At 64.2% G+C, this 25,658-nt stretch overlaps 10 protein-coding genes across 10 annotated transcripts; 7 read left to right on the forward strand and 3 right to left on the reverse strand.

Moving 5' to 3' along the window:
- Positions 1–515: 515 nt before the first annotated feature.
- On the forward strand, positions 516–2,457 carry Q8F55_007691 (uncharacterized protein; the record flags this gene model as incomplete). The annotated part of the gene is made up of 8 exons (XM_069356111.1): positions 516–665; positions 700–787; positions 839–891; positions 960–1,045; positions 1,103–1,136; positions 1,186–1,300; positions 1,346–1,622; positions 1,662–2,457. 8 exons carry the CDS (start codon positions 516–518, stop codon positions 2,455–2,457), a joined length of 1,599 nt encoding a protein of 532 aa, XP_069205952.1.
- A 481-nt stretch (positions 2,458–2,938) lies between these two features.
- On the reverse strand, positions 2,939–4,403 carry ILV5 (Bifunctional acetohydroxyacid reductoisomerase; the record flags this gene model as incomplete). The annotated part of the gene is made up of 3 exons (XM_069356112.1): positions 2,939–3,920; positions 4,063–4,151; positions 4,275–4,403. 3 exons carry the CDS (start codon positions 4,401–4,403, stop codon positions 2,939–2,941), a joined length of 1,200 nt encoding a protein of 399 aa, XP_069205953.1.
- Positions 4,404–5,166: 763 nt separating this feature from the next.
- On the forward strand, positions 5,167–6,155 carry RIB4 (lumazine synthase; the record flags this gene model as incomplete). Its single annotated transcript, XM_069356113.1, has 3 exons — positions 5,167–5,384; positions 5,668–6,002; positions 6,079–6,155. 3 exons carry the CDS (start codon positions 5,167–5,169, stop codon positions 6,153–6,155), a joined length of 630 nt encoding a protein of 209 aa, XP_069205954.1.
- A 163-nt stretch (positions 6,156–6,318) lies between these two features.
- On the reverse strand, positions 6,319–6,946 carry Q8F55_007694 (uncharacterized protein; the record flags this gene model as incomplete). The annotated part of the gene is made up of 4 exons (XM_069356114.1): positions 6,319–6,609; positions 6,645–6,767; positions 6,803–6,883; positions 6,941–6,946. The coding sequence occupies 4 exons, from the start codon at positions 6,944–6,946 to the stop codon at positions 6,319–6,321; spliced, it is 501 nt and encodes a 166-aa protein (XP_069205955.1).
- A 223-nt stretch (positions 6,947–7,169) lies between these two features.
- On the forward strand, positions 7,170–8,380 carry Q8F55_007695 (uncharacterized protein; the record flags this gene model as incomplete). Its single annotated transcript, XM_069356115.1, has 4 exons — positions 7,170–7,225; positions 7,297–7,355; positions 7,391–7,887; positions 7,961–8,380. The coding sequence occupies 4 exons, from the start codon at positions 7,170–7,172 to the stop codon at positions 8,378–8,380; spliced, it is 1,032 nt and encodes a 343-aa protein (XP_069205956.1).
- Positions 8,381–8,557: 177 nt separating this feature from the next.
- On the reverse strand, positions 8,558–10,690 carry MVP1 (Sorting nexin mvp1; the record flags this gene model as incomplete). Its single annotated transcript, XM_069356116.1, has 10 exons — positions 8,558–8,781; positions 8,818–9,031; positions 9,066–9,330; positions 9,367–9,461; positions 9,497–9,605; positions 9,652–9,722; positions 9,758–10,225; positions 10,261–10,388; positions 10,428–10,648; positions 10,686–10,690. 10 exons carry the CDS (start codon positions 10,688–10,690, stop codon positions 8,558–8,560), a joined length of 1,800 nt encoding a protein of 599 aa, XP_069205957.1.
- Positions 10,691–10,893: 203 nt separating this feature from the next.
- Positions 10,894–12,704, forward strand: GYP8 (GTPase-activating protein gyp8; the record flags this gene model as incomplete). The annotated part of the gene is made up of 6 exons (XM_069356117.1): positions 10,894–11,042; positions 11,078–11,358; positions 11,393–11,678; positions 11,711–11,767; positions 11,805–11,955; positions 11,991–12,704. 6 exons carry the CDS (start codon positions 10,894–10,896, stop codon positions 12,702–12,704), a joined length of 1,638 nt encoding a protein of 545 aa, XP_069205958.1.
- Positions 12,705–13,845: 1,141 nt separating this feature from the next.
- Q8F55_007698 (uncharacterized protein) lies at positions 13,846–15,622 on the forward strand (the record flags this gene model as incomplete). The annotated part of the gene is made up of 6 exons (XM_069356118.1): positions 13,846–13,955; positions 14,024–14,063; positions 14,135–14,303; positions 14,348–14,390; positions 14,469–15,506; positions 15,565–15,622. The coding sequence occupies 6 exons, from the start codon at positions 13,846–13,848 to the stop codon at positions 15,620–15,622; spliced, it is 1,458 nt and encodes a 485-aa protein (XP_069205959.1).
- A 740-nt stretch (positions 15,623–16,362) lies between these two features.
- On the forward strand, positions 16,363–17,653 carry CKA1 (Casein kinase II subunit alpha; the record flags this gene model as incomplete). The annotated part of the gene is made up of 5 exons (XM_069356119.1): positions 16,363–16,383; positions 16,505–16,559; positions 16,608–16,684; positions 16,737–16,931; positions 16,982–17,653. 5 exons carry the CDS (start codon positions 16,363–16,365, stop codon positions 17,651–17,653), a joined length of 1,020 nt encoding a protein of 339 aa, XP_069205960.1.
- An 828-nt stretch (positions 17,654–18,481) lies between these two features.
- Positions 18,482–22,128, forward strand: Q8F55_007700 (uncharacterized protein; the record flags this gene model as incomplete). The annotated part of the gene is made up of 12 exons (XM_069356120.1): positions 18,482–18,568; positions 18,629–18,644; positions 18,679–18,709; positions 18,745–18,825; positions 18,864–19,062; positions 19,290–20,241; positions 20,277–20,530; positions 20,569–20,728; positions 20,783–20,944; positions 20,979–21,085; positions 21,133–21,736; positions 21,785–22,128. 12 exons carry the CDS (start codon positions 18,482–18,484, stop codon positions 22,126–22,128), a joined length of 2,997 nt encoding a protein of 998 aa, XP_069205961.1.
- Between the last annotated feature and the right edge of the window lie 3,530 nt (positions 22,129–25,658).

The raw sequence follows: 25,658 nt of genomic DNA on the forward strand, positions 1-25,658 counted from the left end.
CGATGCGATGCCCGTCATGGCAGGCCAAAGAAAGACAAGACCCTCTGCTGCGGCGCCTCTACTGATGGACCAGGCGGGCTGCCACCCCGCCGCGCCGCGATTGCACAGCACCGCCCGCCAGAGATCGCGCCAGTGGTCTGGTCCGTCGTCGTTGAGCGTGCATGACCGCCATGCACTGCTACTGCTGTTGCACGACGTCGAGAGCATTGATACTGTATGCATCAAAGAGCGAGGAAGACCGAGGTAGCCTTCACCCCACCCCCCTTCCTCCCCCCACCCCCCATCATTTTCAGGGCCTTGGCAGACTTTGTTCTTCTCCCTTTGTGACCCTTTGTTTCGTTGTTTTCATCCTTTCCAGACGACGACAAACCCATCACGACGATATCATAAACGACATCAACGACGACAACGACGACGACGGCCTTGGGCACTTCTTCGCATCTGGCTACACCCCATCGTCGCTGTGCCCTCGACTCTTGAAGACGCTGGCCCCATCGCACAGCGCGTCCTCCCCCATGTCCCCCCTTCCCTTGCTTCTCGGCCTCGCGCTCCTCCGCGCCGCCGCAGCCTTCGTCTTCACAGTCGACAACACGACCATCAATGAGTGCGGACCGGCCCAGTTCAACTGGACAGCCGGCTCCCCGCCGTACTACATCACCGCGATCGTGAGTCCGGGCGCGTAACGCAGCTGACGGCCAGTCCGAGTTCGACGTGTCGGTAAACCACACCATCCCAGACACCGCGATCAACAGTAACGGCGGCGGTTCGTACCAGTGGACACTACCTTGTGCGTCGTTGCCCCCCGCCGGCAGAGGAGCGCTGCTCACCACTCCCCCAGATAATGCAGGCAACCGCACCTTGTTTATCATGTCGGACTCCACAGGCTTCGCGGTGCGTATTGCGACGCCGAGGCACGGCGTCACAGCGTCACTCTCCGTCCCCTTCTAACGCGCGCACAGACTGGCGGAGCCTCTCTCCTCTACACTGTTGGTCCGAGGCCAGCTGGTGCCAACTGCCAGCTGCGAAATGAGAACGTCCCGTTTACGTGAGTCGGTCGTCTGGCAGACGGCGCCAGTTGCAGCCCTGACAGATCCTTTCACAGCTTTGACATGCAGCCAGGGGGCAATGCTTTGCAGGTGAGTGGCTACCTGCTGGCGACCCGCTCGCAGTCGACTGACTTTGCAGCAATGCGGCGCGGTCGCGTTTACGTGGACAAACCAGGCCGTCGGACCCGTCACCTTCACTGGAGTGATTCCCGGCGGACAGGTGCTGCAGTGGACCGCGCAAGGCGGCAAGACGTGTGAGTAGTGCCGTGCTTCTCCAAAGACCACGTCTGACTCGCCAGCCTATGTTGTCAACATTCGGTCCGGAACGGGGGTCCTGTTCTCCGCATGGGACTCTCAAGGAAACCCAGGCGGCACGAGCGACTTGCAGTCCATCTCGGGCTCCAACTCTGGCTGCATTAACGACAACTCGCCGAGCTCGACGCCAAATGGATGGACCCCGACAAGTACCACCGGCCCCACGGGCTCGGGTAGTGTTACCAAGCCCTCAACCACCTCGTCTCACCGCCCTGGTGTGATCTTCGTTACCGAAACTGCGCTTCCGGCCGGCGCGGCTGGGTGAGTGGCTTGTTTGTGTGCTGCTACTAACCCACACAGATTGTCCACCGGATCCATTGTCGGGATCGTCATTGGCGTCGTGGTCGCCGTGTGTCTCCTCCAGCTCGTCATTCTGTGGTGCTGCTGCCGACGCAGGGTCAGCGAGCACATGGCCAGCCGGCGTGCCCAGCGCGAGAGAGCCCGCCAGACAAAGACGGGCGACGTCGACCTCCTCGACCGCAGAGGCAGCAACTACCCGGCGGACACGACTGGCGGGTGGGGTCAGAGATGGCGCGACGACGAGGCTGCGAGCAACATCTCGCCGTTCATTGGCGGGCCGAACCGCAACTCAAACTTGACGAGCCATGGGTGGGAACGCTCAACCACCGGTCACTCTCTGCACGACCCGTTCAACCCGCCGCACCGCGACTCGTCGTCCGCCCGCCCCTCGTTCACCGACGGCCGCGAGAGCTCGGACACTCCGTTGAACCTGCCGCCCGGTGCCGCATACGGCGGACACGCCGCCGACACGGCGTACGCTGGGCGCGGCACTGAGTCGACGCATGACGGACGGGGGAACGAGTCGGCGTATGGCGGGTACGCAGCGGCCTCGGCGAGCTCGAGCAACGGGCGGCAGGCGCCACCACTGCCCGCAAAGTCGGGGCTCGGACTGGGACTGGCCACGGCCAACCCAGACGCCGAGCGGAATCCGTTCGAGTCGCAGCAGCCGCCATTGGAGGCGCCCCCCGGCGGCTTTAGGCGGCACGAGGACGCTGGTACTCTCACGCCCACGTCGCAGGACGCGCTCGTCATGGAGGACCTGCCACCGACGTACAACCCAGACTGGCACAACTAATGAGACGCATCGGACACTGCACGTATCTAGCACTGTAGTATAATACACGCGCGACTGGGTCGCACAGCACGCGACGAGGTCGCCCACACTCTTTTAGCACATGTATGTCTTGCGATGGTGGGTGGGGTGGGTGTGGGCGGAGGTGTGGGCGGAAGTGTGGGCGGAGGTGTGGGCGTGTGGGATGGTGTGTGTTGCGGGCGCTTGTAACAGGCTTCGCGCCGAGCAGTCGCCGGCGTGTCGTGATCAACAGGACACTCTCTGCAGCCTACCGCCGCTCGTCTGCTCGCACATCCGCCGTCAGTGACACCTCGCCCTCGCTTCGCTCGTGCTCGGTGCCCGTGCTCGCGTTTGTCTCATGCTGCATCTGCATCAACTAGTACAAAACCCAAATGACAACGGTCCGCTGTCCTTTTGTGGCCTCCGTCTGCTCCTATGGAAACGGGGTGTGCGGTGGTGGTGAGGGAGTTACAAGATCAAGCGCTTAGAGCTCGTCCTTGTTGGCGTCAGGGCGGAGGGCACGGACAGTCTTGCCGGCGCGCCAGATCTCCTGGTTGTCGATCTCGTCGAGCTCCTTCTGGAGGTCCTCGCGGTAAGTCTTGCGCGAGTTGAACTCGAGCGAGCGGCGGGTCTCGGAGCCGTCACGGACCGACTTGTAGAGGGCCTCGAAGACGGGGAGGTTGGCCTCCTTGAACTTGGGGGCCCAGTCGAGGGCACCACGACGGGCAGTGGTCGAGCAGGCGTTGTACATGTAGTCCATGCCGTACTTGCCGATGAGGGGGAAGAGCGACTGGGTGGCCTCCTCGACGGTCTCGTTGAAGGCCTCGGACGGCGAGTGGCCGTTCTTGCGGAGGACCTCGTACTGGGCGAGGAACATGCCCTGGATACCGCCCATAAGGACACCACGCTCTCCGTAGAGGTCCGAGTAGACCTCCTTCTCAAAGGTGGTCTCGTAGACGTAGCCGGCACCGACGGCGATGGCGAGGGCAATGGCCTTCTCCTTGGCCTGGCCAGTCACGTCCTGGTGGACGGCGATCGAGGCGTTGATGCCACGGCCCTCGAGGAAGAGGGTGCGGACAGTGCGGCCCGAGCCCTTGGGGGCGACGAGGATGACGTCGACGTCCTTGGGGGGAACGACGTGAGTGTCGTCCTTGTAGACGACCGAGAAGCCGTGGGCAAAGTAGAGGGTCTTGCCCTTGGTGATGAGGGGAGCAATCTCGGGCCAGGTCTGCGACTGGGCGGCGTCCGAAAGGAGGTTCATGATGATGGTGCCGCGGTTGATGGCCTCGGGAATGTCGAAGAGGTTCTCTCCGGGGACCCAGCCGTCCTCAATGGCCTGCTTCCACGACTCGCCGTCCTTGCGGACACCGACAATGACCTTGACACCCTGGTCACGGGCGTTGAGCGACTGGCCGTGGCCCTGCGAGCCGTAGCCGATCATGGCAAGGGTGTCATCCTTGAAGAACCTGGCGTGTGTGAGCTCTGCACGAGAATCACGAATAGGCCGCCGGCAGCCAACAGGAAAGAAAAGCGCGGATAGCGACTTTTTTTCCTGAACCTTGCTTTGCTGGCAAGCCGCCGAAAAAAAAAAGTTGGGCCTCTACTCACTCCTGGAGACGGCTGGGGGGCCAGTCGGCGCGCTCGTAAACGTCCTCCTTGGTGCCGGCGAAGTCGAGGGTCTTGACACCACGGGTGGCCTGTGTAGTGTCAGTGCGATGTCGCATGTGGGTCGTGCGGAGGGTGCGGCTACCCTAGCCGGGGGATTCGGGCGCCTGGCTGGGGGAGAATCCGGGGCTGGCTGCGCTGCGGGCTAGACTTACACCGAGACGGGGGGCGACGGCGGCAGCGGCCTTGGGGGCGTTGCGGGCGAGGAGGGTGTAGGAGCGGGTAGCGCGGGGGGCGGCGCGGAGAGCGGCGCGGAGGGCCTGGGTGGAGCGAGCAGCAGACATTTTCGAGATGGGTGGTTGGGAGTGATTCAAGTCGGGAGCTGGTCCTTTTTGAATACGTCGTAGGCAGCGTCGAGTTGGATGACTGGTCCGATCGACTAACCCGTGACATAGGGAAATGGCGGAAATTTGGCCAATCAAGCGTTGGCAATTTTCGGCCGAAACGGTGTGATTGGTGGCAGATGGTGGTAGAGTGAGAGCAGCCAGTGAGTGACCTCTACCAGCCAGCCAGCGCTTGTACCACTCGACTCGAACATTGACAGCCATCCAGCGACGCGACGCAAGACTTGGCCTGACCGGCTACAACTGCAACGCCGCCACGTGGACAAACTCGGGTTGATATCCGAAATCACGACCACCCTGCGGGTACATGAGCACGTCTTTGGCTCGCTTGTCACAGCTACGGCGCGGCACGGCGTCCAATCGATTGACCGAGACTGCGGCGGCGCCCAGAGTGCGAGCACGAGCAAGCAATGCTGCCTCGACTCGGTCACAAAGCGATCTGATTGTCCGCAAAGACGGTCGACGCGCTCACTGCGCACTGACAGCGCGGGTGTGATGGACGCGCGAGATTGCAGTCGTCGCGACGTGTCGCGATGTCGCTGCACGTGGCATTGCCTATGCGCTCCCCCCACCCAAGACGTGTCATGATGACATTGAGCGCGACCAAGGGAAGCTGACAGACAGACTCAATGTCGGCTCAAAGCCAGCCCGGCATCTCACTTCCTGACATTGTGCATAACCCACCCACCTAGACCAAACAAAAATGGCAGACCACACCATCAAGGGCCTCCCCGCCCCGCCCACAAAGTACGACGGCTCGGCGCTGCGCATCGGCATTGTCCACGCCCGCTGGAACGACGTCGTCATCAAGTCGCTCGTGGCTGGTGCCGTCGCAAAGCTCAAGGAGCAGGGCGTCAAGGAGGAGAACATTGTCATCAAGTCGGTGCCCGGGAGCTACGAGCTGCCGTTTGCGACGCAGAAGTGAGTTGCGGCGAGCACGGCGAGCGCAGCGAGCCGGGGGGGGGGGGGGGGCATGGCCGTTTTTGCTCTTGCAGCGAGATGGGGATGGGTGGACGGGCGACGTCTTGCTCGTGCAGCAGGGTGGGCAGGGACACTCATCTGCGAGCGGAGCGGGCGGCGGGGGTGGGGGCGGGGGTTGGAGGGCGTGATCCACCTAGCGGGCCGGCGTTGCCGGCCGCGGCGGCCGGAAGTGTAATCTCGGAGCCGCCGCGACCAGCATCTCCCGCAGCCGCTGACCCCCCAGGCTCATCGCCGGCGGCAAGGCGCAGAGCGCCAAGGCCGAGCCCTCGCTCATCTCGACGACCAACCTGCTCTCGCTCGTCGACGAGGTGCGCACCGGCACGCCTGCGCCCGAGGCCGCCGCGACGCGCGAGTTTGACGCCGTCATCGCCATCGGCGTGCTCATCAAGGGGTCGACCATGCACTTCGAGTACATCTCGGAGGCGGTGACGCACGGCCTGATGCGCGTCCAGCTGGACACTGGCACGCCGGTTGTGTTTGGTGTGTTGACTGCCTTGACGGACGAGCAGGCGCTCGTGCGCGCGGGTATTGGAAGCAACCCGCAGGAGAAGGGCCACAGTGAGTGCGAGCCGCCGAGCCGAGCCCGCAGGGCGAGGCGAGGCGGGCGACAGCCCCGACACCACTGACACCGCAGACCACGGCGAGGACTGGGGCCTCGCTGCCGTCGAGCTCGCCGCGGCCGTTTCCGAGTGGGGCAAGGGGTCGATCTAGAGATAGAGAGGGGTGTGATGGACGTGATGTAGCGTGAAGCAGCGTGAAGCAGCGTGGGGAGTGGGCGCGGGGCGTGCAAATGGCATGAGGAGCAGCAGCAGCAGCACAGGTCAAGGCTCAACGGCCAGGCCATGCAGTACATCTATCGTCAACCCTACGTCGCCTAGATGCGCTTGACCGCGCTCGTAAACTCGCTGACGCTAACGGGCGCGCTCGCGCTCTCGTCATAGTCGTCCCAGCGCTCCTCGCCCTCGTCAAGGTCGACCTCGAACGTCTCGCCGCTCTCCTCAGCGTCGGCGAGCCACCCGCCGCGGAAGTGGAAGCGCGTGACCTCCAGTCCGCGGCAGTCGAGCGCGACGAACGGCGCGAGGGCGCCGTTCGCGGCGGAGTAGGGGACAGGCGCAGTCGACTTGGACGCTGCCGAGGGCGCGGCGAACGAGGCCGAGTGCTCCTTCTGCCTCGTCAGCTCCCTTCCCCTCACCCCCGCACCTTGCAATTACCGCACCGCCACACAAAGTGCGCGCTCCCCCTGCTCCCGGACAGCTCGTGCTCCTCGCCCTGGTTGAACGACACGACCTTGGGGTGTTCCTCGCGGCACGAGGTGCACAGGACCTGACGGGTGTCAGCGGGGCAGGGGTGCGGCGCACGTTGAAGAAGTACTCGTAGGGCTCGGCCGGGCGGACGTTGGTCACGCCCTCGAGCTCCATGCCGATTTGGACGAGGAGTTTCTACAGTGAGCGAGGCGCGAGGCGCGCAGCGCCGAGCGCGCGGCGACGGAGACTCACCACCATGGTGTGTTGGCGCTGAGTGACCGAGTGGAAAGTCGCTCGACGCCGATGACAAGCGGTCGAAGCAACATTGGCGGCGGGGTGGATGCGCCACGTGCACCACGCGAGCCGTGCCTGATCGGTCTGCCTGCCGCGCCCACCACCTCCCCGTCGCCCGTCCCGCCTGCCAACGCGCCAACGCGACTGTTGGACTTTTTCCATCCACGGCCACGAGTCGACGACCGACATGCGGCTCCAGCTCTTTGCGCTCCTCGCGCTGTTGTTTGCGGCATGCGCCCTGGCGTGAGTCCCCCGCGCCGCAGTGGCCCGCAGGGCCGCTGCGAGCTGCAGTCTCCGCCGACTAACACGCCCAGCTGGGACAAGAACGACTATGAGATCTTTGATCTCGTGAGCGCGCTGCAGGCGAGCGAGGGTGGGTACCGCCGTGCCGTGTGCGCTGACAACTAGGCAAAGGAACGACCTTCTACTCCGTCCTCGGGCTCGACACCTCGGCCAGCACGGGCGAGATCACAAAGGCGTACCGGCGCAAGTCGCTGCAATGGCACCCGGACAAGAACCCAGGCGTAAAGGACATCGAGGCGCGCTTCGCGCGCCTCGGCGTCATCGCGCAGATCCTGCGCGACGGCGAACGGCGCGAGCGCTACAACTTCTTCCTCAAGAACGGCGTGCCGACCTGGAAAGGGTTCGGGTACGCTTACACGCGCTGGCGGCCCGGCGTCGGCTTTGTGGCTGCCTTCCTCGTCCTCCTCACGGCCGGGATGCACTACATCGTCCTAAGGCTCAACTATGCGCGCGACGTCCGCCGTGTCGCGTACTTCCAGGGCGCGGCGCGCCGCCTCGCGCGCGGGGCCGCCGGGAGGAGGAGGGTCAAGGTGCCCATGGTTGAGGGCGTCGTCGGGGGCGAGGGGCTCGAGCTCGTCGTTGAGGGCGAGGACGTGTTTCTTGTGAGTTGCGAGTCGCGAGCGCGCAGCGCGAGCGCGGGCAGGCTGGAGACGCAACCTCGCTGACGCTCGCCAGCCCCACGATGACGGCTCGCTCGCCTACCTCGACGAGCTCGCGACCCCCCCGTCCGTCCTCCGCACCTGGCCGTTCCAGCTCATCATCGGCGCGTACCGCCGCGTCGTGCCCGCCAAGGAGGAGGTGTACGACGAGCCCTCGGACGACGCCGACGACACCGACGCCGACGCCAACGGCGAGGTCGCGCCCCACGACCCCGACACGCCGACGCCCGCCCCCCGCCCCCGCGGCCGCGCGGCAGAGCTCCGCGCCCTCCGCCAGAAGAAGGGCAAGAAGGGCGGCAATAGCGGCGAGTCGACACCCGCCGACTCGACCGCTGAGGAGAGCCAGTCCGAGGTCGACGCGGCTGGTGCCAAGCGCAAGCCTGGCGCTGGCAAGGCTGCTGGCGCGCGCCGCCGCAAGCTTGCCATGAAGAAGTAGGGCCGCGGTGAAGGAACCGGCCGCCATGAAGTAGCTGGCCGCCATCGTCGTGTGCCTTACGCCACCCATGCATAGACATTCACTGCGCCCGCCTCGTACATTACACCATGCATACTAACCTCTGCGGGTAACAACAGCTCAAGAAGTCGCGGCTGCGCCGCGCCGCGCGGCCGCCGCCTAGTCCGTCGGCATCCACTCCAAGTCCTCGATGAGCCGCTCCCACACGCGCGTCTCGGCCGCAGCAGCCTCGTGCTCGCCGCCAGCCCACGCGCGCCAGCCCAGCGTCGCCGCAGCCGCCTGGCGCGAGTGGAACACGACCGACAGCTCGTGCCACATGCACGCGCGGATAAACACGCGCCGGTGCAGCAGGTTGTCGATGGCGGTATTGTCCTGGTCGATGGCTGACGTCAGCCTTACTCGTTCACGCCGTCACCCACCAATGACCAGCTTCTCCACCTCAGCCTCGTACCCCGGCTTCTGCGCCTGCCGTGTCTTCTCAATCTTGGCCTGCAGCGCCTCGATCCGCTTGCGCAGCGAGTCGACAGAGTCGCGCGACAGGCGCGCGTGCCGGTGGAACAGGTCCCGGAACGCGCCGTACATGTCGCGCTGGCTCTTGAGGGCCTCGATGGCCGCGACAATGGTGGCAGTGTCCTGGGCGTCAGCGACGAGTGCCTCGCCAACTTACCCTATCGCGCTGCGCTGCCAGGCTCGACCACCCGTTGCCGACCTCACCGAGGCCACGCCCGACGGCCGTGCACAGGTCACACGACTGCCCGGTCGGCACGCAGCGGTAGCAGCTCGCGGGCAGGTCGTCGGCCACCGTCTGCAGAGACAGAGCAAAGCGCGACGACTCGGCGGCCGCCACCTGCAGTCTGTGGAGCTCGCGCTCTGCGAGCGTCACCATCTTTTGGTACGAGGCGATCAGAGCCGGGAGGCGGGTGCGCAGGCGGCTGGCGGTCAGTCACCGGTGTGTCGCCGGTACTCACTCGAGCTTCTCCTCGAGGTCCGAGGGGATGACCATTTCCTGCGCCGGGTTGAGGCGCTTGCTCACGGATTCTTCTTCAGTCGACACCTTCATGCGCTGGGGTGAGCTCCGAGCCCTGCGCCAAAGCTCACCTTGCGCCACGCCTCAAAGTGCGGCTCGGTCATGAAGACGTTGAGCGCGCCGTCGTCGCGGATGACGGGGTGGTTTACGAGGGCGTTGAGGAAGCGGCGGAGGCCCTTTCTGCAGAGTGTCAGCTTGGCGCAGCAAGCACCACCACCCCACTCACCTCCGCTGCTCGAGGAACGAGGCGTCCGGGCTGATCCGCTTTGGCGGGAGCGCAGGCAGCAGGCGGAACGGCTGCACGTCAGCACACCTCCGCCGTCTCCACTCACATAGCGCTGCGTAAGCGTCGTCAGGAGCCACACAAAGTCCGAGTATCGGCGGCTGAGAGGCTCGGGACGCTTGTCCGACACGACACGGTACTTCTGCAGGAACCAGCCTTCCTTCTCGGGGATGATCTGTACGTCGACAGTCTCGAGGCGGCGCCAGAACCCGCGCTCCGCCTCGGCCTCTGCGTTGCCCCCGTTGAGCGGCTCCTCGCCCCCGCCGTTCGCCTGGGCGCCGGGCACGGCGTACCGCGGCGCCGTGTCCCAGGGCGAGAACGCAGACGACACCGAGCTCTGGTGCACCGGCCCGGGGCGGGAGAGCTGTGGGAGCGGAAGCGTGTCGAGCGCCTTGTCGAGGGCTTCGAGGGAGACGTCGGCGCCGGGGTCTGTCTGGGCCTGCGCGACGAGCGCAAGCGCGAGGAAGAAGGTCTGCCTGTCCAACCCCACCTTGTTGTGCGCCGTCACGTCGAGGATCTGGCATCAGTCACGCGGCGCCACCGCTGCCTCACCCTTTCAATCGTCGACGCCGGCAACTTGGACGTGAGAAGCAGGCGCTGAACAGCAGGGAGGGATACCTCGCCGAGGTGGTTGGGCTCAAGGGCGCGGAAGAGGGAGATGTAGAGGCTGGGCGGGTCGTCTTGGGCCGTCAGCTGGGAAGGGAAGGCTGCCAGCTCACTGAGGTATGCGTCGCGGCTGGGGCTGGGCGCTGCGGCCGTGGGCTCAGGCTCGCCGCTGGCGCCGGAGCGCGGGCTCGGCGAGCGCACGGGGCTCTGGTTCCCGCTCCACGGGTCGACCTCGCCGAAGCCGCCCGACGTGGCGAGCGGGTCGGCAAAGCCCCCCTGGCTCTGGGTGAGCAGGCTCGAGCTCGTGAGCGAGCTGCCTGTGCGGGGCGTGTTGCTGGGGTGAGTCAGCGCGGCCGTGTGGAGCGGCGTACAACATGGTTTGTGTGCGCCGTGTGCGGCGTAGTGATGGTATAGCAGTGGACTGACACGGCGATGAGAGCGAGCAGCCAGACGATGACGACTGGGCCCGTGTGGCGTGTGGCCCGGACATGGGAACATGTCCGCGTGGGACACCCTCCACCGGGTCGGGCTAGGAGGCTGGATAACCGCCATCGCAGCACTTGTTTGCGCCAACACACCATGGCCGTAGACGAAAAGGCCGCCAGCTGGGTCGACGCGCGCGACGCGGCTGTCGACGCCGCGATCGCAGCGCATGACGACGCCGCGCTGCAGCGCCTCTCGGCCGAGCCGGGCGGGTTTGGGTCGAACGCGTCCCGGCGGCGGGCTTGGTGCGTCGCGCGGCCGGGGGACACGCTGACGCCAGGCGCGAGGTGCTCAGGCTTGACCGGGTGGTTGATGCGCATCCTGTGGACAGCGGCGCAGTGGTGGCGCCGGAAAGGACCGGCGCGGACACGCCGACCGCCTCCACGCCGACGCCGTCGACGCCGAGGGACGCCGATTCCGCGCCCGACACACCCCTCGTGCACATTACGCTCGACCGCGACTCGTCGCCCACGGCGCAGACGGACGACGGGCTCCCGCCGCACCGCGACGAGGGGCAGGTGCGCTTAGACACGCGGCGCTCGTTCGTCACGTACCCGAAGGGTGGGTGGAGCCAAACACCACACGCTGACCGCAGGCCTGACGCCTGGCGACAAGACGGCGATGCAGGCCGACTTGCAGGCGCTCATCGTCGCCGTGCTCCAGCGACACCCGGGGCTCAACTACTTCCAGGGCTTCCACGACATCATGACGGTGCTGTACCTGACGGTGCTGGACCGCACGCCGCGCGCCGCGGGCGAGAAGACGAGCGAGGAAGACGAGCGTCAGTGGGACGAGCTGCTCGCTGCTGCCGAGGTCGTCAGCCTCTGCCGCGTACGCGACGCGATGGGCAAGTCGCTCGGCCCGATGATGGGCATGCTGAGGTGGGTTTGTGGGGTGGGCACGCTGACGCCAGGCTGCTGCGACGCGTCCTCGCCGTCGCCGACCCGCAGCTGTATCGTGTCTCGGCGAGGTGAGGAGGGAGACGAGCGCCGGCCGCTGACCGCTAGCATATCCCCCGTGCCGACGCTCCCATTCTTTGCGCTGTCGTGGATCCTGACCCTCTTCTCGCACGACGTCGACACGCTCGAGCCCGTCCAGCGCATCTTCGACTACCTCATCACCCGCAACCCAATCTCGGCAATCTACCTCGCTGTGGCCGTGCGTGGCGTGTCCAGACTTTTGACTGACGCCAGATCCTTGTTGCAAAGAAACCGCAGATGCTCCGGCTCGCGGCCGCTCTCGGGCCCGAAGCGCGCGCGGACCCCTCGCTTCTCCACCCCTTGTTTGCGCGCCTTCCCCCGCTCTATGCCGACACGCCCGACGCACCGACCCCGCCGCCACCGCCGCCGATCAATGACGACGACGATGATGATGATGATGATGACAATGCCAACCCCTACACCCCAATCGCGCTCAGCACAGTCTTCCTCCTCGCCGACAAGCTGCAGGCAAAGTACCCCTGGGACGGGCCGAGGATACGCGGGCTCGAAGTCATGGGCCCCGGCAGCGTCGTGCAGACGTACAGCGCGGACGTGGACCCGGAGAAGGGAAGTCTGTCGCTGGCGGACGCAGCCGAGCATATCGACAAGGACGTCATCCTGCCTGGAGGTGACGCGCTCGACGACGACGAGGAAGTGGCGCCGCCGCGCCGCTGGCCAGTATCCCTCCCCCAACTCCACCTGCCTCCTTCCCTCCGCGTACCGCCGAACCGCGTCGGCACGGTGATCGCATTTGGCGTTGTCGTGCTGGGCATCGGCACTGCGCTGTACGGCTGGCGTGCTGGCGGCCCGCGGGCGAGCTGGGCCCAGTGGTGGGGGCTTGTGGCTCGATCGTGGGCTGTCAGGAGTGTGGGCTTGGGCCACAATGGGCTTGTTGGAGGGCTTGCAGAGCGCTTCCGGCTACGGTAGGGTATGGGGGGTTTAGGCGGTGTATGTGGAGTGTTATAATGCGGGTTTGGGTGGTGCTAGTGCGAGTGCATGATGCATGCTGTCGTGTTGACAACTAGAACTGGGGTGTGTGATGTCGAACCAAATACAGTTTTTGTATGGTAGAGTTGGGGGTGGTGGTGTAATCCTGGCAAGTGTCCTTATGGCCCTGGCAGGACTGGCGGGGAGGGAGGAGGGAGGAGGAGGGAGGCATGTGCACAGGTGCACAGGTGCGACGATGAAACACGCATTGACGTCATCGCCTTGACTTTTACGCGCGCCGTCCAGGACGCCACAATCAACCTTGCCAGTCGTGTTTAGGTCAAACTTGACTGTATTGGGAAATTTTGGTAAACGACGGGGCTAGGGATCGACCAGAGCGCAGAGCCGACTGTGCATCACATCATCAACCTCATGCACCTCTGAAGCGTGCAGCGTCGAGGTCAGCTGCCCGACCACCCTAATTAACGCGCCCTAGACGCCGAGCCGAGTCCGAGGGAAGGCGAGCTGGAAAAGCCTTGTAGAGGACAAGCGTGCCAAGGCGGGGATGGACGGCGCCACCGTAGCTACCTCCTCTGCTGCGCGGGTGGGCTAATACAGACGAGGCAATGTGCCAACGCAAAGAATGCAAAGCGTAGAGTCTACTCATCCACCTCGGTCGTCGACTCTTGCTGCCTGCCCCCCTCTAGCGCTGCCGCCGCCGCCACTTTTCCTGTTGCCTTGGTTCCTCACTGCGCTGCCCGCGAGCGAGCCGCGCCCCGTCCCCGTTCCTGGAAACAAACCAACGACGACTACGACGACGAGCGACCAAAGTCAGTCACAACACTGGCCCTGCTCTGCCCTCCCTGGCAACATCGCCTCCCTCCTCCCTCCCTCCCTCTCCCTCCCGATACCGCGTTTCGTCCAAGTCGCACTCATTCACACCACTCGACCACTCGTCGACGTCGCGACTCGACTTGCTCGACTACTCCATCTTGCATACACCGCAGCGATAATCACAACACCACAGACGGACGCACGCAAGCACGCACGACCACGCATCACGCGCACGCCCACGCCTCTGGTCGCCGGCCACCGCCCGTCCCGTCCCGTCCCAGCCTTCCCCCAGTTGCCCCCCTCCGCGATGAGACGCTCACTCGCGCTCACCGCCGCGGCCGTGCTCGCGACCACGGCCCACGCCTTCTCCTTCTCCACGTCCCAGGCGGCCCAGTGCGAGCCGTGGACAATCACATGGTGCGTGCTGTTATGCTGCGGCGTCAGCTGCGGCAGACTACTCGGGCATGATGACTGACGCTGCGAAGGGATGGCGGCCAAGGCCCATTCAACCTCGTCCTCGTCCCGGTGGGTTGCTAGCTCCGCCGGAGCCCAAGGCTCCGGCTCCACCAACGAGCACCACTGACGCATGCATGCAGACGCTCGAGGGCCCCAACGGCCACCTCGCAAACGTCTCGATCCCGGCGCAGTCGGGCTCGCCACCATACACGCACACCTTTGCGCTCGACCAGCCAGAGGGCCTGCAGATGGTGGCGACCATGTACGACGCGACCGGCTGGGGCAGCGGTGGCGTCAGCCCCATCATCAGTAGGTCGAGGTGGGCTGGGAATAGACCAGGACTAACAGCACAGCCGTCGGCCGTTCCCCGTCGGGCAACTCGAGCTGCCTTAAACCGTGCGTTACTGGTCGTGGGCCGTGCACACGCGCGACCACGCGTTCCGCGTTCCTTCTGTTCCACGGCTGACGGATCAGTGCACCACCCCTCGACTTTGGCTTCTGGCTCGACCCAAACACCAACCCGCCGCAATGCGGAAGCGTGGCTGTGGCGTGGAACGCGACGAGCGCGGTTTACCCCGTCAAGCTGTATGGCATTGTGCCTGCCGGAACGGCGTGGAGCATCCCCGTTTCGCAGGACAAGAACACGCCGACGATCAACTGGGCCGCAAACATTGCGGCCGGGACGCAGTTTGTGCTGCTCATGAGCGACGCGAGCAGGGTCGGCACTGGTGGGAGCACGCCGCTCTTGACGGTGCAGAGCAGCAGCGACACCACTTGCCTCGACTCGGGCAGCCCGTCTGTCACTCCCGTAGTGACGCCGTCGTCGACTGGATCGGCGTCGTCGCACCAGAGCTCGGCGCCGACCAATACTGCCGGCGCCTCTAACGGCGGCGGTAAGAAGGGGACGAATGTTTGGGCGATTGTCGGGCCGATCCTCGCCGTCGTCCTTGCGCTCCTGATCCTCGCCGTCGTGCTCCTCTGGTGCAGGAGCCGCCGTCGCGAGCGTGCTGCCGTCAAGCCTGGCATGACGCCATTAGCAATGGAGGAGCGCGAGGGACGCCCCGGCATCCTCGACGTGGGCGATGTGGGCTCCGACACGCCCACGTCCCCCTTCACCCCAGGCTTCTCCCCAGCCAACACGCCCGGACACTCGCGATTCAACAGCCGCACCACGAACAACCGCAACAGCTGGGGCGACAGCCTGCCCGCCGCCAGCGTGCGTGGCGCGTACGAGGGCCAGCCGCACGGCGCCCAGGCGCCATCCCTCCTCACCGACGGGCCAGAGGAGCACTTTGAGCTCCACCCCTTCCCCTTCGAGGAGTCGCAGGGCGGCACGTCCAACTCGTCGCATCAGCCACGAAACAGCGCGTACACTGCCGTCACGGAATCGAGCAAGCTCGAGTCCGAGTACGCCAGAGGCCGCGCCGCCGGCCACACTCGAGCGTCCGAGTCGACCTCGGGCCCTAGACCCGGCAACGGACCTTCGCCACAGGGCGAGTGGGAGACGTCGTTGTGAGTATTACTCTTGAATTGGTCTCGTCGCCCACTGTTACTAACCTATGCGCCCCAGTGACCCGCCCCCACAATACACGTTCCGCCTCGCCAACCCCGACCCCGACCAGCAGTAGGCGTGGCCGTGGCGTCCACCCCTTGTATCCGTACACGAACACTTTACACACTGTGGATAGTTTTCTTCTTTTCTCTCTCGCATCGGCCTGGCGCACATGTAGTAGAATGCCTCTTGGAGGTGTTAACGAGTCCACATAATGAGCAATGCAAGCATTGGTATCCTGTACGAGTGGGCGGGTGGGTGCCACATTGATTTTCCGCGGTGTTAAGGGTCGGGGGGTGGAGGGGGCGTCGAGGTAGGCTGGCGGGGAGATTGTATGCGGGCGTGGGTGGGAGCTGGCAGCTGCAGGCTGGCCCTACAGTCACTCGGCGCGCGCGCTGCTCTGCCTCTGCTTCCTCGACTGCTCGCTCTGCTGGTCGGGTCCAGTCCATCAACGTCTGTCAGCCTCGTCAACACACATCCATCAGTCAGGTTCAAAGGTCCGGGTCGTTCCACCCACCCAACCACTACTCAGCTCACCACACCCACACCCACACCCACAACCTCATCCTTCCCTATTGTTTGTCGACATCTCTTCTCGACTTCTCTACACGCAAATCACCCCAATCTAGAAAACTCCGCAAACCTTCCCTCGGGCGACACTTGACCGGCCTCTGAGCGCTTGCGTCGTCGTCGTTACTGTTGCGATCGAAGCAAAGCACAAACTCGATTCGCTCACCTACCCCCTCCCTCCCCATTCCTACCATTTCACGTTCTCGCTCCAAACCCACCCCCTCGGTCGAGCAACAACTCCTCAACATGTCGGGCAGCAGGAGCATTGTGAGTAGGCTTGAACGTGGGCGTGCGCGATGAGCACGCCGCAGAGTAGCGGCCCGGCAGCCCCGTCGTGCCCGCTCGCCTCGCCTCCTCGCACCACCCTCGCCCTCGCTAACCCCCGCAGGCACGAGTGTACCCCGACGTCAACGAGAGGCTAGGACGATCATGGTGGGACTATGGTGCGTTGCGCTACCGTCTTCAGACGGGCTCGGGCTGACGGACCAAAGACAACCTCATTGTCACCTGGGGCGTGCAGGACAACTACGAGATTGTGCGCAAGGTCGGACGAGGAAAGTACTCGGAGGTGAGTTGCACGCGACGCGTGGAGCCGGCAGCGCACTGACTCCCTCGCCCAGGTGTTCGAGTCGGTCCACCTGCCCACCAACCAGAAGTGCATTGTCAAGGTCTTGAAGCCTGTCAAGAAGAAGAAGATTAAGCGTGAGATCAAGATCCTCCAGAACCTCGCTGGCGGACCAAATGTCATTGGCTTGCTAGACGTTGTGCGCGACCCGCAATCCAAGACCCCCTCGATCGTCTCGGAGTATGTCAACGTGAGTAATGGCGCGATGGGGCGAGCAGCAGCCGGCTAACGTCGCTACAGAACACCGAGTTCAAAACCCTCTACCCCAAATTCAACGACTTTGACGTGCGCTTCTACATCTTTGAGCTTCTCAAGGCGCTCGACTTCTGCCACTCGAAGGGCATCATGCACCGCGATGTCAAGCCACACAACGTCATGATCGACCACGAGCGGAGACAGCTTCGTCTGATCGACTGGGGACTGGCCGAGTTCTACCACCCGGGCACCGAGTACAACGTCCGCGTCGCCTCGCGCTACTTCAAGGGCCCCGAGCTCCTCGTCGACTTCCAGGAGTACGACTACAGCCTCGACATGTGGTCGCTCGGCTGCATGTTTGCGTCCATGATCTTCCGCAAGGAGCCCTTCTTCCACGGTCACGACAATGCCGACCAGCTCGTCAAGATCACAAAGGTGCTCGGTACCGACGAGCTGTTCAACTACCTTGAGCGATACGACATTGAGCTCGACTCGCAATTCGACGACATCCTCGGACGGTACCCCCGCAAGCCATGGTCGCGGTTCATCAGCACCGAGAACCAGCGCTACATCTCCAACGAGGCCATCGACTTCCTCGACAAGCTCCTCCGCTACGACCACCAGGAGCGCTTGACAGCAGCCGAGAGCAAGGAGCACGCCTACTTTGCCCCTGTCCGGGAGGCGGCCGCTCGCAACAACGCCGCGTCGTCGTCATGAGATCTGAGACACGAATGAACGTCACCTGGCAAGGATCGACGCGGGTACAGCCCTGTGCGCATCACAGTGGCACCTGTTGCGCTCGCCGTCGCTGGCAGTCGCCTGTTTTCCATTCTCTCCCCTTTCCTCTCTCTCTCTCTCTCTCTGGTTCTCAATGGTCTATACGTGTTCCCCTGCATTGCAATGTAGGTGGGTCTCGAGAGACGATGGCACACGCAGCACACACCCTTCCACCCTACTGTTACATAGAGATGTGGTCTCTCCTCTGTAGTGAGTGACCCGACTGGCATTACTGGGCCAATTGTCGAAGCACTCGTCCGTCCCACCATGCATGTCATTGTTTCGTCGTGGTGGGGGAGTTGGGTGGGCTGGCGTGAGGTAGTCTGACTTCGTGTCTGCGACGGATGTGACTGCGATGGAGAAGCTGTGCCGCGTCAAGAGCGACGGAATCAAAATTGGATTGATTAGACTTGTGTGATGTTTCAAATGTGCCGTTAAGGCGACCCAAGCCAGGGCAGCCCAGCCAGCCCAGCCAGCCAGCGCGTCCTCTCGTCTCTCGTCACGACAGGACGGAACGGAGACGACCACAAACAATCTAATCCAATCAATCAATCCATTCCATTCCCCCCCAACAACACGAATCGTCCACTCGACCCAGTCCAGTCCAGTCCACTAGACTAAACTCCCACACCACCAGGTGCACACGGCCGCGGGCTATAAAGCAACCCGCCCAGCATCAGCATCCGCAACAGCAAACCCCTCGCGCGGTAGGCCACACCTCGTCCCCGCCCGTCCCATCGCGCGCGACACACCCGAGGGAACGACACCATGGCGTACGCCTACCCCGCCGAGCCGGTGCCGAGCCCGCAGCGCAAGGGCGGCGACCACGACGCCGACATTATCCGCGAGTTCAAGGTGCGTACGGCCGTCGCACAGGCAATCGTGCACGCGACAGACCGAGCTGACACCCGCCAGCGCAAGCTCAACGAAGGTACGATGCGCGTGACTACGGCCGCTGACCGCAGACGAAAACTACATCTCGTACTTCAATGAGCGGTGGGTTGCGCCGCGTGGTCAAGCTGACGGGGCAGGATCAAGATCGAGCAGGCGTACATCGACCAGCTGAACAAGCTGCACGTCAAGACGGTGGGCGTGGACAGTGTGACATTTGAGTGGGTCGGCGCGCGAGTGAGGAGAGCTCACACGGCAGTGCGACGCGGCGCGACTCCAACTCGTCGGCGAGACGCGCGTGGCTCGAGGTGCGCGACTATACGCAGCGCGAGATCGACAGCCGCGGCGCCTTCATCAACGCGCTGCGCGACGACGTCGTTGGCCCGCTCACGTCGCTCCGCGACACGCAGTCGCGTATCCGCCAGCGCATTAGAGAGGACCTCAAGGCGGCCACCGACGTGAGTCGACGTGGAGGCGGGGGTGGCTGGGCTGGGGTTGGTCGGAGTTGCATGGGCCTCTGGGACGCCGTCGGGGGTGGCGTTGGCAGAGCCGCGCTCAGAAGGAGCTGGACGCGGGCCCCTGCGACGATGGCGGGGTAGCCGCGGGCTAGAACCTTGGCTGAGCGTGTCGTGCGACGTTCCGTCGAGAGCTGGCAGATCGCGTCGAACCACACTCACACACCCAGGCATACGAAGACTACGCGTTCAGCAAAGTCCCAAAGCTCAAGCGCTCATACGACTCCAAGTGCCAGGCACTGGTCGACTTCAAGAAACAAGAGCATGCGATCGCCATGCAGGCAAAGCTTCTGTCCGAGGCGTCACCGGTTGAGCCGTCACCCGCAGGCGACAAGCCCCACCCGTTCACCTACACGGTTTCTGGCGAGGGTGGCGCACCGAGCTCGCCGCCGCACAGCACGTCGGGTCTGAGCAGTTCTCAGGGTTACTACAACCTGTCGAGCACTTCGCAAACGTCGTTGTCACCGTCACCGTCGTCACCCGGATCGACGCTGTCGGGCACCACCCTGCCCGCGTACGCGCCCGTGCCGGAGTCTTCTGGTCTCCAGAGGCGCGGCACACTGTCGAGCTTTGCCGGCCGTGCGCGCTCTGGCTCTGGCTCGGGCCTCAACCAGCTCGAGGGCAAGTCCAAGGAAGTGCTGAGCGACATTGCCCACCACGGCAAGAAGGGATTCACGGCAATTATGAATCGCTTTGGTGGCGATCGCGATCGCGAGGGCAAGGGCGGCAGCGATGCCGTCAGCGAGGTTGCCCCATCGATTGTCACCGAGGAGAGAGTCTCGACGCCATCTCGCCGCGGCCACCACCAGCATCATTCGTCGATCGGCTCCTCAAAGGGCGCGTCCGGCACCCTCAAGAGCGTAAAGGTCAAGCGCGATGCCGATGAGGCCGACAAGGCGTATCGCCAGGGCGTCTTCCACTGCGAGTCACTCCGTCTCCGCCGCGAGAAGCTCCAGCAGTCGGCGATCACGAGTCTCGGTTCGCTCAACGACGATCTCAACGCCACCATCAAGATCACAATGCGCGCGTTTACCGACGCCACATATGCCACGAGCTTCACGCTCGCTCAGGCCACCGAGGTCATCACAAAATCCATCAACGAGATCCACCCAGATGCTGACTGTGAGTGTTGCTGAGATGTGCAGGCTGACATGCAGCCATGCGCTACCGCTCGCGTCTTCCCAAGGTGCAGAGGAATGCACCCATCCTCTACTCCAACTTCTACGTCGGCCCCTGCCGCTCGCTCATCTTCGGAGTGAGCCTGACCGACTACGACTTTGCGCGCGGCGAGGGCGGTGACCACGGCAGCCCGCCGTTAATTGTGGAGAAGTCGATTGCTTGGATTGACGAGAGAGGACTGGACGCCGAGGGCATCTACCGGATAAGCGGCCGTATTGCCACGGTCAAGGAGGTGAGCTCATCACCTGGATTCCGAGCTGACATGTGCAGATGGTGCAGAGGATCGAGCAGGACGAAGACAGGTTCCAGTTCACGGCCGACAACGACGTGTTCAGTGTGTCGGTCGTTCTCAAGCAGTACCTGCGCGAGCTGCCCGAGCCGCTCTTCCCCATGCCTCACTCGGAGCGGACGAGATATACGCAGAACAGGGGTGAGTGGAACACCTCGGGCATCCAGCGAGGCGCGGTCGCTCACATCTCCGCAGAGGCGCATATCGCAAACGACTTTACTTCTCTGCGCGGGCGCCTCCGCCGTCTCCCACCGATCCACCAGACCACTGTGCGCGCTATTATTGAGCACCTTTCCCGTATCGCTGCCCGCTCGGCCACCAACAAGATGGGCGCGAAGAACCTGGCCGTTGTGTTCAGTGAGTTTGATGGCGCCACTTGAGCTAACCCCAGACTCGGTGGTCTTTGGCTCTGACACGGTCCCGACGAACGGCAACGCGTTGACTATGCACCTTGAGAAGGACACGGTTCTCGAGGACATGATCACCTATGCGGATCTGGTGAGTTGTGCGATGCATATCATTGCGTGCAGCAGCTCACTCCTCAGCTTTTCAAGACCCCCGACCCGATGGCGGTGCGCCAGAACGACGCCGAGTCGATCAACTCGTTCACGTCCAACCAAACGGACCCTGCTCCCCAGGCCGTTCAGCCAGCGCACCCTCACTACGAGGAGGAGGAGGAAGAGATCCCCATCTTCACCCCAGACGCCAAGCTGGTGTTGCTCTTCTCGCCCTTCAAGATCCCGGGCCCCATGCGCGATGCTGTCGGCGAGGACTATCACGTCCGTCCCCTGGCTGCCGACGACTTTATCCGGTCATACTTTGGCCTGCTGTCGTCACTCTCGACGGCGCCACCCCTCGCCCCGTCGGTCTTCACTGCGCTGTTCAACGCGCTCAAAGCGAGCATTGACACGTATTTCATCGTTGTGGTTGTCGAGAAGGCGACCGACCAGATTGTCGCATCGGGTACCCTGATTGTGGAGCGCAAGTTTATTCACGCTGCCGGCCTTGCTGGCCACATTGAGGACATTGTCGTCTCGCCCAACGCCCAGGGCCGTGGCCTCGGCGTCACTCTGGTCACTGGACTTAGGGATATGGGCCAGAGGCTCAACTGCTACAAGGTTATCCTTGACTGCAAGGATCCTAAAGTTGGTGAGTGTTGGGTTGCGAGTGCGTGGGACGTCAATGCTCACACCGCAGGCTTCTACGAGAAGTGTGGGTTCGACCGACGCGGAAATCAGATGGCCTTCTACGTCAACCCGGAGGACGCGAAGCCCAAGTCGGCCGCTCCCCCACTGCTCGAGTCGCCGAGCGATGTCAACGTCAGCAGCCTTGCGCAGACCGAGGAGGCGTCGACCGAGGGCGACGACGCGACGGCAGTGCCAGACACGCAGAGCGTGGCCGACACGCTCGAGACTGCATCGACAGGCTCGGGGGTGACATACCACTTCCCGACCGGCACGACGCCGGAGCAAGCGTCGGGGATTGCGCGCCGGCCATCTATCCCGGCCCGCCCTGCACGCGACCCCGAGCACCACCTGTGACGCGCCTAGATGCGCGCGCGACGTTGGAGTTTTATAGAATGGAAGCAAGTGGCTGAGGCGGGCCAGATTGGTAAGGATTGAGATCGTATTCATATACCCATGTATTGGGGGCTTGGTATCGAGTGTCTGGGGAATTTTGTCTACATGAATGTTATGGTTGAATGATGGGGGTGGGTGGGGTGGCGGTGTGTGGCAGTGGCAGTGGCGGGTAGCTGTGGGCTGGGTGGGGGAGGGCCGGAGCCGCATGGCCGAGGGGCGGTGGGGCAGGTGATGTGCAGCGCAGCGGTGCAGGGAATGGTGGCTCGGCCCGCTGCCGCAAAGGTCGTCTGTGGCGGCGGTCTTTAGCTGGTCGAGGGAAGGGGCGGAGCGCAGCACGCTCGAGAGCAAACGTGCCCAGCAAACGCCAGCTGCCGATCTCCCACCCAAGGCGCTGGCTGAAGTCACGCTGCGAGTTTGAGCAGGAGGACGTCTGTAACTGCACCCGAGACGATCCCCCGGCTGCAGCTGTCGGCGGTTGTCGCGGACGTGGGCGTCTCACAGAGGGCACGACACCAGCTCCACGAGCTCCTTGCGCTCCCCTCCAAAGGCGATCCTACTGCCCCCCAAAGACCAACGATCGCCCGCCGACGCAGCCCGCTCAAAGATATTTTTGTCCCCAACCCCTCCCCAAGGTGTTTCAAAGCACGCGGTGGCGCGGCGCTGGAATCCGCGTCGTGCAGCCGCACACGTCGAGATCGGGAAAGCGCGGCAGTAGCCAGCCCCAGGACGCAGCGATGAGTTGCGAGCGTTGCCGCGTCTATTGTACATGAACCATTGCCCGTTGCCGCACGCCCGCCCCCTCTACGCCCGCTGGCCGCCGGGAGCGGCAGGCGACGCCGTGTGTTTGTATCACAGCTGCGAGTGGCCGCTGCGCGCCGCTATTGTGTAGTGAATCCATCCTTGCCGCACGTACGCCCCCTCTACGCCCGCTGGCCGCCGGTACGGCCTGGCTGAATGTGAATGGGCTGTCGTGGGCGGGGGAGGTGGACATGCAGAGCTGCAGCGCCACGAGGCACCAATGCCCGTGTGGGCGGGGTGGGACGGCCGTGTGGCGCTGGCTGGTGTGTGGACTAACTACGGCCAGCTACCTACGCCGGTAGCGGGCCAGCCGAGCCCGCTCTGCGATGCCGGGCTGTGCCGAGCTGCGACGAGCCGGCTGACACCAGCCAGCAGCGCTACGCGACACGCGAAGCGGCGCGGGCCGCGTCGCTCTGGCGCGCGCGCGCCACAGGGCCGGCGGTCGACGGCGTGGCACGCGCCACACCGAGGGTGCCGCCCTGGGGCGAGGCATTTCAACCGGTTCTCCCGGCCTCAGCGTGCTCAACTGGAAGAACCAAATTTGCGAGCAGTCGCGAGGGCGAGTAGGCGTGCATCCGCAGCTCTGTGATCGGAGTCGGCTCGGCTCGGCGGGGAGCTGGACACGACACGTGCTGCTCCGTCGAGCTCGCGCCGAACGGAGCTGCAAGATCTACGCTGCAAGCCAGATGCGTACGGACGCGCGGGCATGACTCACCGCGCCATTCTCCGTCGAACAGCCGCACAGCGATCACCTTCCCGGCATCGCGCCACGCTGGCGTGGGGCCAGCCGGGGAGTTGTCGCTGCTGATCGCGGGGCTGCCCGTCGTCGTCGTGGCGAGCGCTCGGGCCTACGCTCGTCATCGCGACACTCGCCCCGACGCGCCGCCTCGCCGCCGGTGGCGGTCGGCGCTGCGGACCCGGATAAGGAGGCGGACGCGGTCGGCGCCCCGCGCCCGCGTGCCGGGTTTCCCGGCCCTGCTGCGCAGTCGTCGTGATCCGCCACCAGCCGGCACCCGCCAGCCTGTTCTGGCGTTACCGCGCCGTGTCTCGCTCTGCGACACGACGCACCGCACTTGTCTAATCTCTCAGACATGGCGCTCGCTGCGGAATGTCAATGCCGTGGTGTGTCGTGCGGAGGGTCGTGGAGCTCGGCGTGGGCTGCTGCTGCGCACACATGGCTTTGCTTGGCACAGCGCACACCTCGGCACACTCAGTCGCGCGCCTACCTGAGCAGCGCGACTGCGGACGGCGTGGCAGTGGTGCCTATTGTTTGTGCTCGAGTCCCTGCTGCCTGAGACTGCCAATGCTGGCTCCTCGTTTGTCGCGCGGATGACGTGGACTCGTCGCGGACCCGCTCGTCGCCCGGCGAACCAAATATTGACAAGGCAGCCGGAATGATCACACCATTTCCGCTGCTGGATCGAGCTCGAGCGGCGGCCCGACAAAGATATGACGTGAGCGGGCGACAGAAGCGGGTGAGGCCATAGGACACGGTGAGACAGCGCATGTGTGTGGCGGCGAACGTGGCCTGTGCGCACGAGGTACCGAGTTGGTTGTCGGTGTATGTATGTACCTGCCAAGCAAGACAAGGTGTGGCGGCCTCCGAATGCCAAACCTTGGGCCGTTGACAATGGGCCTTGTTCTGCCCAAAGATAGCCATCGAGGACCGCCGGGCACATGACGCGGTGGCACATGAGCTAGCGCACCGTGCAGCAGCGTACGTCAGAAGGCTGTTGGTCAGTTGCGCTGATCCGTGCGCGCGCAAGCGCCTCTGCGGAGGATCGCTTGCGGGGTGGCAGTGGCAACGGAGAGGTCGCCATGGCAGCTATTGTTGTTGTCCGTGTCGTCGCCGTCGTCGTGATGGTCACTGACAGCCGCGGCGTTCATTGATCCCAGGGGAGCCCACGTTGCTAGCTGCTGCGGGTGCGACCCCAAAAGCGTTTGGCATTGTTAGACTCAATTCCGATAGTCTGCTTGTCCTGCACCATGGTCTTTAGGCTGCTCGTCGTCGTTGCATTCAATTGACAAGACGGCATATGGCCGGAAGCAAAGTCGCCCGCCGAACCAGCCAGCTTGGTGGCCGTCAGGGGTGGCGGCGCCGAAATGAGCGCCACAGTGGCGCAGGCGCCCCTACTGTGGCGGCGCAGCAAAGCCAGTTGGCGACCATCGTCCTTAAGCCTCCTGTCTGAGGTAGAGTGCACGAGGCGTCAAGAGGCTGCGGTAGGTGCGTGGCACGCCGGCGGCGAGGGAGTTAGGCGGCGATAGTGGGCCATAGGATGGTGTTATGCCATTGCGGGAAGTGCGGCCTGCTGCAGCCACGACACGCCGCTGACGAAGGTACGGTACGTCCTCGTGTCTGTCTGGGGTGATGCGCCGGGGCGCAAGGACCCCAGGTCAAGAATCCAGGGGCGTGACTCAGTTCTCTGATCTGTTGTCAATTAAGCCACAGAGGGCGAGGTGGCCACCTGCGCTGCCTTGCCTGCTCCTAGCGCCGCGTTGGGTTGCGAAGTGATGGGCAGTGGGCATGAGCAGTGGGCAGCGGGCAGCGCGGCCAGGGAAGTGGGCATCTGGGGTTTAGCAGCATCAGATTGTTGCTGCGCACCGCTGCACGCGTCGATGGCCAAAAAAAGCTCACGTCCTCGTCGTCGCTGTGGGCTTGCACAAATGTCTCACCCTGCGACTGGGTCAAAGCG

The sequence above is a fragment of the Vanrija albida genome (assembly GCF_041260175.1).
Source record: "Vanrija albida strain AlHP1 chromosome Unknown contig_6, whole genome shotgun sequence".
Classification (NCBI taxonomy): domain Eukaryota; kingdom Fungi; phylum Basidiomycota; class Tremellomycetes; order Trichosporonales; family Trichosporonaceae; genus Vanrija; species Vanrija albida.